Source organism: Buteo buteo, chromosome 11 (assembly GCF_964188355.1).
Source record: "Buteo buteo chromosome 11, bButBut1.hap1.1, whole genome shotgun sequence".
Lineage (NCBI taxonomy): Eukaryota > Metazoa > Chordata > Aves > Accipitriformes > Accipitridae > Buteo > Buteo buteo.
Genome location: NC_134181.1, coordinates 38,360,516 through 38,378,166, shown reverse-complemented (window position 1 = coordinate 38,378,166; position 17,651 = coordinate 38,360,516). Strand labels below are relative to the sequence as shown.

The following is a 17,651-nucleotide window of genomic DNA, read 5'->3' as shown; positions in this document are numbered from 1 at the left end:
ATAATTATACTAGAAATGTAACTTGCTTGTTAGTTGGTGGGGAAAAGGGAAAAATGAGTTCAAGGAAAATATTCATGGGGCACAATTTTTTTCTCCCCTCAAATACTATAGCATGGTAGACACAAGCATCCTCCAATCTGTTTCCAAATGGATCAAGTCATGATTAGTATTCACCCTACTCTTTCCAATTTACTGTTGCTATCTAATTCACTCTAGCATGACTGCAGTCTAAGTATAGTGCTATACATCAAGAAAGTTGCCCAACACTGATGATTCTGTGACTATTTTCAGTTGTTTAAAACTTCAAGCTACCAATTCAGAATGGAAGTTTGCCATGCTGGATGGCTCCTGCTACATTTTATATTGGTAAACTTTTTCAGATCTGAATCTGAACAGTTCAACAATTGTTCAGAACAAAAATTAAGAAATTAAAAGGGGAAGAAATTTTGCTTACATTTCTAACTACCTTTTAGTTGAACAGGGGCTGGCTGTCACTGCAGCCAGCAAAACACAGAAACTTGCTAACTCACAGAAAAACCTTTGTGCCATGTGTACAAGTTTTGCTGTTCCTGTTGGAGACACAGAAAAAACAGAGGGGGTAAATGCAGTTAAGTTTAAATCTAAAAGAAATATGAGCTTGTCTGTTATTCATAGAGGCTGGGAGGAATTCAGTTACATTGTCCATACTCTTCTGAGTACATCTATGGAGATTACTCTGCAGCATTTATCCACAGGATCTCAGCAACATTTCCTTTGCATGTGGTGTCTCATTAGGGGAAGCCGAGCACACAAGCAGAGCAGAAAGCTCCTTTTTCGTCCCCCTCAGTGCCTCCATCAGTCAGACCAAGTAAAAGGAAGCAAAAAGCCAAGTAGTGCAAATGGAACGCGAGCCGAGGTGCTGAGACCACACAAAAGTGAGACCTGGCACCAGCTGAGACGGGAACAGGCTAGAGCGTACGCGTGCCGAGCAGCACTGCATGGGGGAACAAACATGACGCCAAATGGAAAACTGTGTTCGGAGGAGCTAGAAGAGAAACTGCAATCTGCCACACATGCCAAGGTCTGCTTTGCACCAAAAAAAGGGTGGGCAGACAGAAGACACTGACTGTAATATAGAGAGGTCCTTGTAGGGTCAGAACTCATAAAGGGGTGAATATTGGATTTTGGGCAGTTGAACTAGTTTCCAGAGTTACTGTGTCACAGATGACAAGTTACTCAAGCCAAACCCTTCACAAGGATGGATGTACTATGTCAAATTATGTCAAAATTAAACTGTTTGTGAAGCAACCACGTCTTGTCCTATCTTATTTGTTCCAAGATTCAAGTTATTCCTGTTTAAACACATAGATACTCAAAATTTACATATGAAGCTGCGTTGTCGCCTAAGCTTCAAATTTTCTGTCCAGCATATTACCTACTAAAAGCTTGGAAAGCTTTTAATTGCATCTGGTAATTTGAGAGGTGAGAGAAGTTCAGGATTAAATCCAGTTTTGTGCCTAAAGACTTGGAAATACAGTTCAGGAGTCCCCAGAGAGGAGTGATTCTTCTCAGATCAAGCAGCTCCACGCTTTGCGTTATCAATTGTATTATGCTAGGAAATAGATGCCAACCAAGAACAGCATCCTGCTGTGCTGAGCACTATTCAAAGTAGCAGACTGACAGTAAAGAGCTTATAATTTAAACACCACAAAGTAGGGTAAAAAGGATGCATCATATAGGAGTTCAGCAAGGGCTCAGAAAAGGTGTGGAAATGATCAGAGGTTTTTATCATTATTACCTAGCTTTAAAGAAGGAGATGTACTGAAAAGTGCACAAATGTCAACAGTCACTTCAACCAAACACAATATCCTTGGCAAAACAAGACACAAAGCTGTTTATGATCACTGCAAAACAGTGTGGTGCAGCTGCTTCTTTATCAGTTACCAGCCATACCTTCAGCTGGCTCCACAAAGGAAACTTTGCAGACTCAAAGATGATAGATACAGTGTGTATGTGCTGGGGCAAGTGACCTCCAAACCTGCACATTTCCTCCTGATATGGTATCTGGGGAAGACCTTAAGAACAGCATACAAGATGACATTGCTCAAGATCAGCATTTACAGTTAGCTTCTTAGCAAGATTGTTTCTGCATGAAATTAGGCTCCCAATCTCAACAAAAACATGTAAAATTGTACTGTTTGCCATGGAACTACAGGGCAGCTCATACTACTGCTAGCCATTGTTTGCAACTGCTGCCCCAGGACCACCACCACCACCAGCAGGATGGCCAGCTGTCCAGTGCTGATTGTGGGCTCGGGGAGAGGCGGGGGGAACAACTAAGAATTCAGCTTGCTGAAACTCTCCAGTGTTCTTGTTTCTGACCAAACGGGTCTAGAAAACAGTACTAAGAAATACCTTATAAAGGAAGAATGTGGCATTAGGCAAGGGTGTGCACTACAGCGCAAGTTGAAGGTTTTCAAATTCAGATGCTAGGAGAAGCCTAAGGGCAGCTGATGGCACAATCTGATCACTTATTCCTGGGAAGAACTCTATTTTTTTTTTTTTAAATAAATGAATTAAGGAAACAGAATGATCACCAATATAACTGCAAGCTGAAGAACTGGTATGGATAGGATTTATGAAAGGCACTGGAATTTAAGACATCCGTTCTCCGTTCATACGTAACAGAAACAAACATCAAGCCTGTAGTGTAAGAATAAAACACAGGTAAAGTCAGACCTATACTAAACCCCGCTCCACTCATACTGCTGAAAATTAGTTTTGACCAGAAGGCCTGCAAAGAAGGTAGGGTATCTGGAGAAGCTGATCTGATATTCTGCTAGAAGCAAATCTGGAAGTCCAATGAACAGTAAAAGGTAAACTGCAGAGTCCTTCCTTCTTATGGGTTTAAATACAGAACTTTCATAAAGGTGGAAAAGTTATGTTACTACTTTGATTATTTGTATAGAAATGTAAGAGGAAATGAGTAGAAACAATAAATACCCATTTGTAAAAGTCCCTGTTTAAGATATTAATGCCTGATTCTACCATTTCACAGAATACACCCCTTTGGGATAAACTATTTTTAGGATCAATTAGTGTCGATATGGAACAGTACACAAATTTCATGAGTCTCCACTGCTTAAGTACAAGAGAGTTGCAGGTACATTCTACATAAACCCTCCCAGCAATTTTTAGTATGCTCACAAAAGTAAGCAGCCAACAGTTTTAGTCTACTAGTGAGACGAACTGAGGGTAATCACTGCTGCAGATTCCACTAACATTTGCATGCCTAGTGGGGAGGGCAGGAGGAATAGCACTTTACACATTGCAAGTTCGGGACTGAAAGGAATTCCATGTTTTAAAGGAAAATAGTCATTCTGAAAAGAGACAGTAAGAATAAAAACAGCTATGATGACTATCTTCAGAGAAACATATGGTCTAGCAAAAGTAGCCATTTCATACACTTATTCAGATTGTCAATGAATTAATGTCTTGCTTAATTGTGTTCTGAAAAAAGTGCCAGAAGAAATTATTCTAACAAAAAAGTCTTAGGGTTTGTGGTGTTTCTTGTGCTTCAGACAACACACAATTACCAAACAAATTAATTAATGATCCTCTTATTTTAATAGGAGCTTTGTTACTAACATGAATGAAATCAGGCCTAAAAAAAGTGAACTAAACCAACAGTGCCAAAAAACTTACAATGGCTTTGTATTAAACCTTGGAAAATACCAACATGACTAAGTATTCATCGAAACACACCTTCAACACCACCACAAAACCCTAATTCGCTGCCATTGATCTTTTCCAACTTGCTCATGTTGGAGTGTGCCATTAGTAGCTCAAAGGCTGAAAAGTAACAAGCTTCCCAACCAGATTGAGCCCTTTCTTGCAAGCTTTCTTTTCATGCTTCAGAAGGATTTCATACCTTTTAATTTAAAGATATTTTAATACTCCAAGTTTCACAAGTCCAGGTGGCTTCACTAACTAGTTCTTTTAGTGTTCAGTATGACTTTATTGAAATTAAGAACCTTAATTAAAAAGTATTTAAATTTAGCTGAATCATCTTGCAATTGCTCATCTGAATCTAAAAGTATCTTCTAAATTTAAAGCTGCATCACTTCTTATTAATTCAGTGGCCAAAGAAGAAAGTTATCACTCCTGAGTATGACTAGGTGCTACTATTAGTAGCATTAGCTCCCCAGTCAATGTCCCCAGACTTAGTATCTCCTATGACTGGTCACATATGTATTGCTTTCCCCAACATAAGAAAACCATACTCTTCCAAACTTATTCTGGCCTCGGATTTATTTTCATTCATGCTATTCCTTTTTATACTCCAGCACATCATTCACATGCACAACAGCACACCAACCTGTCCTTATTCTTGACAGTTCTAAATAACACAAGCCCTTCAACACCCATTTCAGGTCACAACGCTATCCCACCAATTTTTTGTTACAGGCATAATAGAGTTTTTACATCTTACACCAGTAGTTCTTGTTCCTCTGGTTTGCTGGCTACGCTCTTTGCATTACCGTGCAAGTATCTCAGTTCTTTCATAAACGCCACACCCAGCTTTCTGGCTCTTTTACTGAGCACAGCCTTTTCACCAATTACTTATCCAATTACTCTTCTCATCAAGTGGAATACTTTCCTTCTCTATGCTGTCCATCATTTTCCCCTCTAGTATTCTTTATGTATGTTATTCTCCTCTTCCTGCGTACAGACATGGCGATGAATCAAGTCTCTCCCACACGTCTTCTTGCATTTAACTTAAAGTTCTTCTCACCACGTCAGGCCAGACAGTCCAGTGAGACCTACACCTCAAACACAAAAGCAGAGCCTATCTACTGAGAAATTTTGCTTTCATAAAATCCTCTTCCTAGCCATATACCAAATATTCTCTGTAACTCCACTCCTTGAGTCAACATCATCCTGTTACATCCTCCATGCAACAACTTAAACTGGCAACTAATACACTAGGCAACAAGAGAAGATAAAAATACTGTTTTCTACTAATGTGGGTGTTCCAATATTCCCACAAATGAAGCCTTCAGTGCTTTTTGAGTAAATCCAGACATTGATATGACTCTGCTTTCCTCTAGCCATTGACTTCCATTAACCTCCAGAATTTTATTAGGTCTAGTTTTTCACATTTGGTTAAAGTTAGCTAAAAAGGAGGAAGAGTAACAGCACAACTGTAAAAGCATCTTTCTTTAGGACATCCACATCATAAAGAATATCCTCAAACAGAGCATCAATGGCACAGCTCAATTTTTAATGTCAGAAAAAACTACCAGTTTTTTTCCCCCGTGCTGCAAATATATACAGTCACACAAACTAGCCAAAAGCTTTTTAGAAAACAGCACTGAACATATTCTTTTAATTATTTGTGTGTAGCACACACTGGGGAGATGGCTAACTATAGCATAGTTTCAAAGCTTGAGTGTTAGATTTACTTCTCTAATCCCACTAGAAAAATAGGAATATTTAGAAGAGCTTGTTGCTGTAAAATACCAATGCTACTATTTTGTAGCACCTCTCTAAAATAGCTCAAAACGATGACAGACTGAATACTGTGATGACAATGCTGCAAAGTTCACGTGACTCTCTCCCAAGCAAATTAAGTAGTTTAGTGGCAAAGAACTTCTTAAACAGTTTTTGCATGTAATTTAGTCACACTGTAGAGATAAAAGTTTTGAATTATGACACAGTTGAATTCATGCTTTCATATTCCTGCTTCATTGTTCTTAGCAAAAAAAATTACAGATCCATTCACTTTTAAGACACACAGAAAAAGAGTTACACTGGCCTGTTTGTGAAGAACAAATGAAAATGTTCAAAATCATGATTATATATTTTGATTCACAATCAAAAAATTTTGTTTGCTTGTTTTTAGAGACAGCTCAGTATGCAGTAGCTTTAGCAGAGAACCACTGCTGGTGATAGGCTCCTGAAAGCCTATCACACAAGTTTATGAAGAGTAAATACAACAGCTTGTTTGGCAAAACTAAGTTCTCCACTTAAGAACAAGAAGCATAATCGGAACAGGGAGCAATAAACCAAGCTCTCTACCCAAGTCCAACAACATCACCCAGCACAGTGATATACAACCAAAACAGCAATTCTGAATTTAACCACAAGCCTATGTGTCATTTTGGTTTAATTGCAACATGAGTTCTTCCTTGTCATGGAAGTCTCTTTTCAGACTACAAACTCTTCTCATCTCCAGGACACCTGAGACTGTAAGAACAGAAGGATAATTCAGACAAGCAAAAAACTGTTTGTAGCATTAGTTGCACAAAATGAAGAGAAACTAACTCAAAGTTTGTTAATAATGGGTACAGTTCTACCAAACTATCTTCACTTTCAAATAAAAATAAGCAAGCAATCTTAAAGAGTCAAAGTACTGCTGCAAAACAAGCTGACACTGGGCTGAGCAATCTTCTCAGCTTTACTTACCTGGACAGTCAACCTCATCACTCTCGTCCTCACAGGTGGGCCATCCATCACACTGCCAGTTGGAAGGGATGCACTGGATGGTACCACTCAGACATGCAAAGTGTCCTGGGGTGCAGCGGAGCTCTAGGAAAGAAGAGGAAAGTTGTGCTTTGAAGTGTTATTTATTCTTGCAAGTCTACACATATATTAATCACCTGTCACGTAACATATCACTGAAGCATAATGGACAAAACCTCTGGATAGCTCAGCTTGTCAAAAAATGCTTTGTTTCAGATCACTTCCATGTTTTAACCTGCATATTTGTGGTTTTAATAGACAGGAGGGATGGCTTCCAGTGTTTGGACAGTAATTCTCTGAGACATCCGTAGCAAAACCTTCCCAATAAAAATACCATGTGAGCATCTATCACCACAGTGTCACCCATCTACTTCTTGTGGGGCACTGCGGACTACTTGTTCACTTTTCTCAGAACCAAAGTTCAACAAAAATATGCTATGGTAGTTAAGTGCTAGATTACACAATAAATTCAGAATCCTATTTCCATTCCAATCACTATGTACACCAGAACCCGCCAGACTTGCGCAAACGTCCAGTCTGATTTAGAGCCATTTCACAGAACTATTTATAAAACAGTTTCTACATCCATGAGCCTGTTTTCACTTTCTAGCTTAAGCTCTTCGGTAGAATTTCTCCATATGGACACATCCTTTACAAGAAACTGTCAATATCTGCAAACATGTAGTTCCTGCTTCTGCAAGAGTACTGCCTACTTGCCATCATTATACTGTCAAACTTAATTAGCATTATAAAAAGTACAATGTTTTTCAAAGCTTTTTAATATCAACTCCATCTATCAAATGCCAGAACCTAATAATTCAGCTTCATTTTTTGTCCCTCAAAACATGGAGGGAGGGGGAATCTGTCTACACAAGTGAACAATTCTGAGCTTATTTACAGATGGCAGGTCTGCAAGTCACCATTAGCATCCATAGGGTCACTTTCGCACCAGACCATCACCATCCACCCTTCTTCTGGATGGTGGTTGTCAATTTTGCAACCAATATTTTTGAACAATTTAGCATGTTTTCCTCTCAGCAAGCTACAATAATCCCAGGTCAGCTATGTCTAGAGAATGAGCACCTTTTTATTAAAAAAAAAGTGTTTTAAAAGTAAAACACACTTATCCCTGATTTTGAAAGAATCAAGTAGACAACTGTTTTGCAGGGAGAAATCTCTAAAAAATAATTTAAAATACACATATGTATTCTCTCATCCACAGTTTACAACGTAAGAAAAGAGCTGTAATTGCAGTTGTTCCCTTCTTGAAAGGCAAGTCTAAACTAAGTCAAGACAGAGGTCACATTTAAGCATTCAGACAACACGACCAGGCATAAAAAAACAGTCATCATGGACTCTCAATAAAAGCTGTCCCCGTACACCTAGTAATTAGTATAGGATATTGATAACAGGCTTCTAATTCGATGTTAGACTAAAATCCACTCCTAGTACTGGTTTCTTTTCAACGCACAGACCTGCTCTTCTGGAAGAATAAAAGCGGGCTCATCCTCTTAGCAACCACCTACTCAGAGCAAACATTCAGGTCACAAAATGGCTAAGAACTCACACAGACCTGCCGGACTACTGACGGCAACAACAGACCTTACAGCAAGACAAGAGTTTTCTCACTCATTTAGAGTTTTACTCAGTCCAAACAGCTAACAGTGAATGAGCACAGGGGAACTGTAAAAAACAAACAAACAAAACAAAAAAAAAACCAAAACCAACAACTTGCCAGCTTAGGTCATAATGATCCCCCCACCCACTCCTGAACAAAAACTGAATTTATTTAGCCCAAAGAGGGAAAGGGCAAATAAAACCTTTTATTCCCCCTGATTAGGGGAATAAAAGCTTAAGCTTCACTTGCCCAATGTAGCAAGAGAAAAAATTTAAAATCTATCTTTAAGTTGGGGGGGGGGGGGGGGGGGGAACCCAAACACACACAAAACCTCAAGCCAAAATTAAAACTATCCAAATTTCAAGTTCACAGAAAAGCATCAACTCTTCAGTAAATCATCGCAGCTTCTTTCACCCCTTTTGCGCAATGTCAGCACGCAGTGGAACATTTCTTAGAAAGTTCTACTATCGCAGTTTCAAGTATGGTGTTTACACTAGAGCCTGTGGTAGGTATTTTAACACATGAAAGACTATCCTCAGCCCAGCTCTGGGCTTCCGTTGCATCCACCTGCAGCTATGGCAAAATTCAGTTCAAAATTCAATACTTTAAATGAACTCTTAAATTTTTACTGCTTGATTTTAACGGAAGTCATGCACACACCCTGTGAAGAAAGCTATTCTGCAGCCCTCTGGTTTCGCAGGCAGCATCCACCAGCAAAGCACTACAAGCCAAAGTGCACATGGTAAAAACAGTAAAGAATACTTTTGTATCTCTACGATTTCATACATGCTATTACTATTTTATGTACAATTATATATGACTGGTTCAGATAAAAGGATGACTCCATCCCAATATTATGGGCATTAAAAAAATGCCACTTACATGCCGTAATGTCATTACTTCCTGTAATGACACTCCTCTCTGAAGAATGTGGATACATGGAAGAGTACAAAACATTTCTATTAAAACACCACTCAAAGCAGCTGAATAATTGTTCCCAATGGAAACCATGCTATGTCAGATGCACTAATTATTTCAGACTAAGTAATAGGAACTGCTATGAAATTCTGTTGCAGAGGGGAAAAAAGTGACACTAGAAGAAATACTGTGAAATGAAATTCATATTCTGCAAACACTGCCAGTTACACCTCCTGAGCCATCCTAGCCCAGAGCCCATATCCCCATGCATTATTGAACCACCTAAATCATCATGCAGTTTCTGGAAGAGTTTCATCTGAATTGTTTTGCCTCTACACGCTGCCTATTGCAGTTTAGCACAAAGAGAAACAAGATGCAATCATCTGAGAAAATCTAACCACCTCTCACTTGTGCTCAGGGTGGGTTTGAACATACCCAATGGCCTCCTTGAGGACTGATGCTTAAGAATGGTTCTTTCAGAAACGGATTTCCACGAAGGCCCCAGAAGGTGCACACCAGCGGGCCGTCATCCGGACAAGACAGGGCAGTGGGTGGGCAGCGCGTGGGCAGCGCAGCCCGGCCCCGCAGCACCCAGCTGCGCGCCGACACCATCCCTTCATCCCCCGTGCCCCACTCCGCCCCGCGCGCCGGGGCCGAGACCCCCGCAGCAGAGCACGTCAGCTAGCCAGGGCAGGTGCCTTCAGAGGTAACATACATATATAAAAACGGATGGAGGCCTAAAATGAACCTGTGAGATAACTCAGCCAAGGAGCAGAGAAATTTGGGAGAGGCAAGGACGCACAGGACACGTGCTAGTCTTCACAACCCAATCAGGCGTTTCATTTCAGTAGCCTATTTTAAGTTAAAACAGCAGAAAAATGAAAACATTTCAAGCCTATCTCCTTACCGCAGAAAAGGCAAGTCATGCTGCCAGCAGCAGAACAGGATTCATGAAGACATAGGAGCACTAGCAAACAACTGTACGACACAAAATAACCATCCATCTTTCCCGACATGCAAGTACTTAACACACACTCAAACTTCTTACTTTCTAGGAGCATGCTAAATAAAAACTGTCTCTTCACCCATATGAGATTTCCAGTTCTTCAAAAGAATAGGAAAGTTTCAAAAATACCAGTCCCACTTCTGTACCCAAAGCCAGATATCCCACACTGTTCATAGCACTTGATGGTAAACTCACAACAAGAAAGGATGAGGAAGAAAGAAAGAATCTTAAACTTCACTCTCTAGAAGCACTAAAACCACATTTTTCCACCAGCTGTTAAAGCAGAAACATTTTGTATTTTCAAAATTGTTAGAAAATATGTAATGGCACAAGTTCAGCTACAAGCAAGCAGCTGTTGCAGCAGAGGCACCAATACATTAGCTAACAGCATCAACAACTGCCTAGAAGTGGAAAAAATGAAATGCAACGACCTCCAGCATTCATGTATGAATCAGCAGTATTATGATTCACATATGAAATTCTAACATAAAAGGCTTCTTTTTCTTCTAAGGATCAGATGCAGTCTTTGCTATGCTACAGCACAAAATTTAGTACACTAAAATTTCATTTCAGAGCAATTAAATTAATCTGGCATTTGCTGGGAAGAAGGGAGGCAAGTAAAACACTGGAAATAGCAGTGATTGTAGTTTTTGCACTATACATAGTATAAACTTAGAAAACGTCACGAAGTTCAAGCAGTGTGAGAACGTGAAAACACTTAAAGCAGCGAGATCTCATTATACAGTCTCTTCACTTTACTGTCTCAAAGCACTTCTACAATGTTAACCCTCAACAATCTTGCCAACCACCGCATCCTTCTGCCAGTGGTTACAACAAAGTACAGAAAAATTACATAGCTTGCCAAAACAGAGAAGATGAGCCTATGAGCAGAAGTCAGCTGTCCTGACTGCGCTTCCACGCTTTCACACACCACCACCGTTTCTTCACTAAAACCCAAGCAACCTGCTGGTTCACCAGCACACCCCTACCTGAACAAACATTTGTCTTTCAGAAAGATCAACAATTAATAATAATATATTCTCCGGTAACCCTTCACCCATTCTCTCTAGCAACAGTTTATTAAGAGCTACAAATTGGCCAGAGGGACCAAGGAACTCCTTACCTTTATATAAAAGAGGAGGTGAAAAACTGAAATCAAGTTCAGACCATGTATCAGTTCTACAAGCTTAGTACAGAACCCAAGATAAAACTTACTGGCAAGTGAAGGCTAAAAAAACCCAATACCTAATAATGTGTCCCAACAAATTGGTAATATAACCTGCCCACAAGTCACTCACCTGAAAGAAGTCTTGCCAAAGCTAGTCGCGGACCTGTAATTTGAAATTTAAAAGAAAACTTACAAAACAGTTGGAAACTTAATTAATCAAACACCAGAAATAACAGGCAAGATTATAAATAAATTTAAACAGTGCCATATAAACAAGAAGTCTTCATCTTCTTGAGCTGCCAAATATTTTTCTAAGTTAGTCAGTGATAAAACAGACAAGATTTTTGACTAATAGAAAAATCTAGGTTTCATACAAGGAAAAACTAAGTTTTCAAGGTGGTTGCTTACACTCTTACAGAAAGCTTTTGTTCTAAAATTTTCCCAATTACATGTTGAACACCAGGTGTTTCACAGCACTCATCACATATTTCAACACTGGGCTCAACTAGCTTTTTAAATTTCCTTTACAGCACACTAATTTCCAGATTTTCTACTAAGTACTCAAAATAGACATTTACAAGAAGCATTATCCACAGGAAGGACTTCATGACAGATGAATAAAATGCACACACACACCCCCACTTTAATTTCCAGCCAGCTTCACATTTCATAAAACAAACACCTTTTTGCCTTTACAAAACAATCCAGGAAGCCCTTTCAGGTTTAATCATCTCATATAATCTTTCCATGTAATTGAGAACGTTTTCCTTCTGGAGCCTGAGCGCTGGGAAGCCACAGTGCATCCTTCCCGCTGCAGACGCACACTTGGTCAGTGTGCTGTCCTGGGCATTACACTACCTGCAACCTGCATTTTCTGCTTCATTTTAAGTCTGTCGTGGACTAGGACACCTCCTGCTTGCATTTAAACTGGAACTAATTTCTTATTCATCTTCTCCTTTCTTATTCAAAAGATAAGGGATAATTAGTTACTCAAGTAATTGTTTTATTTGAAAGGCAGGGAAGATCTATATCCTGAGTATCTGAGACTACTTTTCAACAGTCAATCTCATTTTAGAGCTTCCAATATCAAGTCAAGACTGTAATAGGCACATGAGACAAAGTGTTGATTCAATCCAAGTTCACCTTGCTAGTTCAGTTTCCTGAATGTATTTGATCAGTTGGCTTCAAACCAGCAAGCTTCAGATCAAATTAAGCTATTGTCTGTCTACATTAAGTCAGACCAACTATGGTTTGTCCCCTGCAACCAGAAAGATCGCATGCTCCAACTAATTCAGCAGAAATACAGTTGTAGAGATCCAGTATCAATTAACATGGAATTGGGGCGTCATAATAGTTGTCTGCCAATGAAGCTAGATGTGTTTTATTTTTTTAAATATTAGCTCTAATAGAAGACATTTTCTGATATGCTAGGATTACACACATCTTCCCAGAGGCAGAACAGCTAGTTTCAACCCTGTGCTACCAGAACTGCCGTGAACAGAGCTGGGACCTTCACCTCCACACCATAAGAAAAGCTTGATTGCTGACCGAAGACACAGCTCTGACCCACAAAAAGCTGTACCAGGTCACACCACCACAGGGGTAAGAGAAGCAGCAGGGGTGGAAATAGCTCTCAGAAATGATCAAAAACCAGCAAGCAGTAAAAATTTCCACCAAGTAACAGAAGCCAACTGCCCATGGACCTCAAAAAAAACGCCCTTGTAGTACACAAGCTCTATTTACTCATCAAAACACTTCTGCAAAGATAAGCTGGTGGGTAAATGAGAATGCTTTGATACTGTCTTCACAGGATTATTTATCCTCCTTCAATTCAAGACAGAGATATAAAAGGGAATCAGCCTGAAAAAATGCTACATCCAACAAAAATGCCACAGGCCCTGCCTCAGGTACATAATAAATATCTCCTGTAACGCATTAGGTGAACACATCAAAGTTTTCAAAAACTAAATTTCAACCTTATATGTTCAAGACATTGAAGTCTACCATTACAGGAGCCAGTGGAAAAAGGAACACTAGAAAGCCAAATCTCTCCTAAAGCAGAAATGTATCCCTGACAAACAGAAGATTCCCCTTATAAACCACATGTTCTTAACTCTGATATATAAACCACTAGCAGTACAAACACCTTGATGTCTTGGTAATTGACAATTTAAGAGGTACAGATGAGAAGCCAGAGCCCTAAACTAAAGCCTCCAAAATAGTAAGTCTCAATTCAGGAGAGTGCTTTGATACAGAGATTAAACTCAGTGACTGCAATCACTGATTATGAAAGTTTGGGTTCTTCTAGTTGCAATGACTTAATTTCTCTTTATTAAGAGATTCACCAGTCAGTAAAGTCTGATACATTAAGATATTCCTTTGGTAGCTAAGACTACGGATGCATGTTAGATTTTAGTGTTTACATAGCAAATATAGATTTGAATCTATTTCAGTTTTTAATACAAAGAAATGGCACTTTTCATTTGCTACACTAATTGTTTGTTCTTGTCTGCTGAGCTTCATTTGTATGGAAATTGAAATTTGATTAAACTTACAAACCCAGCATTTAATGTTTTTTCAATTATAAGCTATTACTCTGAAATGTATGTATTGGAAAAGATAAGCTCAAAGTACATGGTTTGGTTTTGTACGTAAGCTTTTAACAAACAATGGAAGTTTTGTGTGTACCTCGTGTATCTTGCTTATTTTGGTCACATTTCTCAAGATTGGATCTGGTAGATCCTCTGGCACCATTTTTATTTACAGACTGAAGGAAAACAAAAGACGAAAATAGTTCCTGCTTTCTCAGTGTAAGGCAGTCATTGTCCCAAACCAGATGAACCAACCTCTAGGAGAATACTCTGTACAGATTTCAAGAGGCAATTACAGCTATCAAAAGCTGATTAAGCATTAACAAAAACTCTTAACTACGAGCGCTTAGGCCAGTAACTCTTCTTATTCAGATTTTAACTTGTCCAACAGGTCGGTCTTATAATACTAAACCTACATACTTAAGACCTGTACCTACATGTTGCACTATCATTTCATATTTTAACATATTTAAGAATAAGTTCACTAAAATTGAAAATTGCTTTTTTCTTATATCACAGTTTCTATATAACCTGACACATGCTAAACTGCACGAGCATGATCAGATTTTAGCATCTTCAGCAAAAAGCCTAAACCCCTAAGTCCTTAGCTCCTGGAGATTTTGCTCAACACCAGTGCTCAACAAATGCCTGCAAACAAGTATCAGAAACAAAACAACAACAAAAGGAACACCACACCCATCATCATCACAAAAACACATACAGCTCCATATCTAATATTTATGCTCAAGAGGAAGCATAACACAACCAGTGTTTCTCTAGACTGGTATTTACTGAAGTAACAGAAATTTTAAAATATTCTTAATATTCCCAATACAGCAATACCACAGTGGTTTTCTTCATTTAATCCTCAGCAGATATGTCGCAAAACTGTTCTTACGCTAGTCCTCTGCACTTGAAAAGCAGTTTTCATAACTCGGACTTCTCTCAAGTCCACAGGCGAAGTTCACTGGAGCAGGTACCGTCTCTCACACAAAACTCCTGAAAATCTGCCAGCTTGTAAAGAGCATGGCAGTCCTGCCCAGCCTCTGCTCATGGTGGCCAGAAGTCAGTTGCTGAACAGTTTTCAGTGACAGAGAAGCTGACTACAAACCACATTTGAGGATATTCTGACACTTTCTTTGAACAGGTTTTCTTGTTTTTAACTTGTCTTTGAGGTATCACCAATCCCACACAAAGGCTCTACTCTCAGGCAAGTGAAGCCATACCTAAATGGTATTTCCCCTCAGCTCCAGATCTCGGAGAAGCACTGACTATCCATTCACCTCCCAGCAGATTTCCTTATGTCACTTGGTGAACCTTGCTTCCATTACATGTTTTCAAATTTATCCTCACCCCACCCATCATTGCATTCAGTGTAGCAGCGTGAGTACATAGAGTACTTTATAACAAAGCCACAGTCGGAGAAAAACAGACTATGATAACACCACCTTATTTTCAGAGAAGAAAACTATTTGTGAAGCTCAATTTGACACCAGACAGTTATCCAATCCATAGATGAAGTTTATTAAAGTTTCTCAATAAAATAGGTTCTGTTGACTGTTTTTCAAATTAAAAGCCTATAGAATAATTAAAAACATACATAAGAATTAAAAAGCTATAGAAGAACAGGGTGCTCCATTTTCACAGAAGATACAATGTTCAGATGTTCATCTGTGCTACTGAAAACGTGCCTAAGCATGATCCTTAGGTCATGTAGCTTTGGTTCATCATGGCCTGAGTATGTGCAGGAGGGTAGGAAAGCACAACGGCACATAGCAGGGAGCCCAGGAAAATAAAAGGGTGCCATGCTATGCGCACAGCCAAACACCTATTCTCAAATTTAATTCCAGCTCCTGAAAATTAGAGATTCTGAAGTTATTCTCCCATTTAGTAGGAACACATCAGTTCCAAAAATAAGTAATACATGTTAGAAGCATCGGCATTTTCTGCATGACCTCAGCATGCAGTTTCATGAAGTAATTAAAATTGTGACAGCACTCCAGCTGAAAACTGTAAATCCTTAATGAATAACTCTAATGAACATTCTGTATTACTCAGTGTTCTGTCATAGTAAGTTATGCTAGATGACCCTAACATCCATCAAGAGATTTTTACAGCATGGTAAGGAACAGTAGCAGCCTCCTTCCCCTCACCCCCCTCATATTGATATTATACCTACACACTGCACGAGCTTGGAACTGACCCAGTTTCTCCCTGCTCACAAGTGTCATTCACTGCAATTCATTGTCTGCTCTTTGTCTGGAGGGCAGACTCAATGCCAGTAAGGATAAAAAAAGAAAAATCAAAACAACAACAACAAAAAGCTACGGCAGCACAAGAGACCCGGCATTCAGCCAAAGCAACAACATCAGAGCTTCTTGAATGGGGACCCTGGCTATGATTTCCCAAGATGTAGAAAATACAGACTTTGTGCTTTGTGAATGTGGACACTTATTTCTAAGACCAAAACAGAAAAGATGTATTTCCCAATTCCCCAGTACTGCTAAAACCAAACAGAAAAAAAACCTTGCTCCTTGAACTAAGCTGAAAAAATGCTGTGAATTAGGCAATGCACCATTCCAGACTGAAAAATAGTTTATTTTCATAGCAGTGAGCATACCAGCTAAGCAACAGGCTTGCATTTTTCCCCCCCTAAGAAACTGTTATATTATGATAGTAAGTAAATAGGCAGAAGGGAAAAGCAAAATACAGCACTGTCACAAACAGCACTCAGTCCAAACAAAACCAAAGCCACAGGTACTCAAGAACCCTTTAATATGGCTCAAAATTAACGCCTACAGTTCCTCTATACCAACAACCTTCTTCAGGACTTCAGATATTTTGTACAGCCTTAGGTGGGACCCAAGTGTTTTAGTACAACAGTGACAAGTGACCTAAACCTGTGCAGCACCAAATTGTTGGCCCTTCCCCTAAAGAAAGCCGGATCAGTAAGTGGATCAGTGAAAGTGCGAATCACACCTCATGATTAAATTCACTAAACAATTTCAAGCAAGGTTGAGAAACAAGACCAGAAAAATACAGTGTGCAGTACAAGCTTTGGAAAGCCTAGAGCCAGCATAAGGGAAGGAAACGATGACTGCCTTGAACTTCAGAGGGCAGGAAACCCCAGTGTGGTTTGCACCGTTCAGCAGTTGCCAACCCGCCAGCACATCCGTGCATCGTGCGGTCACCATGGTGGGGTGGCTTCCCAGCTGGCTGTGAAGTGGTGAACTGGGGTAACTGAACCCTTACAGGAGACCCTGCAGCACTCCCAGCTTCCTTGTGCCAGAGGACGTGTTGTGGACAGACAGAGGGGACATGGAGAAGACATTAAGCCTTATTAAGTGTCAGGCAAAGGTACTACAGCAGAAGAAGTATAGGGACATAGGAGACAAGCCCATTGGAGTCCAGGTTTCATTAAACCCCACTACTTACAAAACACGCTCATGGGTGCTAAGAAAATAGCACTATTCCTCACACAGAATTTAAATACAGTCACGCACACAACATATTAAATCTCCCAACAAATGCAGCAACAGGGAAAGAGTCCATTAAGAATGACATCAGTAGTGAAATACTCAGCAAGTCATCAGTGCTGTCCAGAAAAGAGCACCATCACAAACAGTACTTTCTCCCCTACAATCCATATACCCAGCTCAGGACAGATGGACTATCCCACATACACCACAAATACTAAAACTACCTAGGTACCTCAGCTTAGCTACTTCCAGATTCTATCTTCAATTGTCACCTCAAACCTTTACCTTCTAAACACAGCTTTTACGACGTGATCCTCATACTCCATTGCTTCTAAATACTCTAAAACACCATAATAATGTACAGAAA

The 17,651-nt window shown here is 39.6% G+C and overlaps 1 protein-coding gene across 4 annotated transcripts in view; it reads right to left on the bottom strand.

Annotated features, from left to right (window-relative positions):
• DGCR2 (DiGeorge syndrome critical region gene 2) overlaps positions 1–17,651 on the bottom strand; it is a 50,220-nt gene that overhangs the window by 22,433 nt on the left and 10,136 nt on the right. For 2 of the 4 annotated variants that reach the window (XM_075041614.1, XM_075041615.1), the window contains exons 2-3: positions 11,345–11,377; positions 6,448–6,570 (exon numbers count right to left, since the gene is read on the bottom strand). In XM_075041614.1, coding sequence (XP_074897715.1) covers positions 6,448–6,570; positions 11,345–11,377 — 156 coding nt within the window. The remainder of the gene's footprint in view (positions 1–6,447; positions 6,571–11,344; positions 11,378–17,651) is intronic. The other 2 variants (XM_075041616.1, XM_075041617.1) reach the window with 1 other exon arrangement.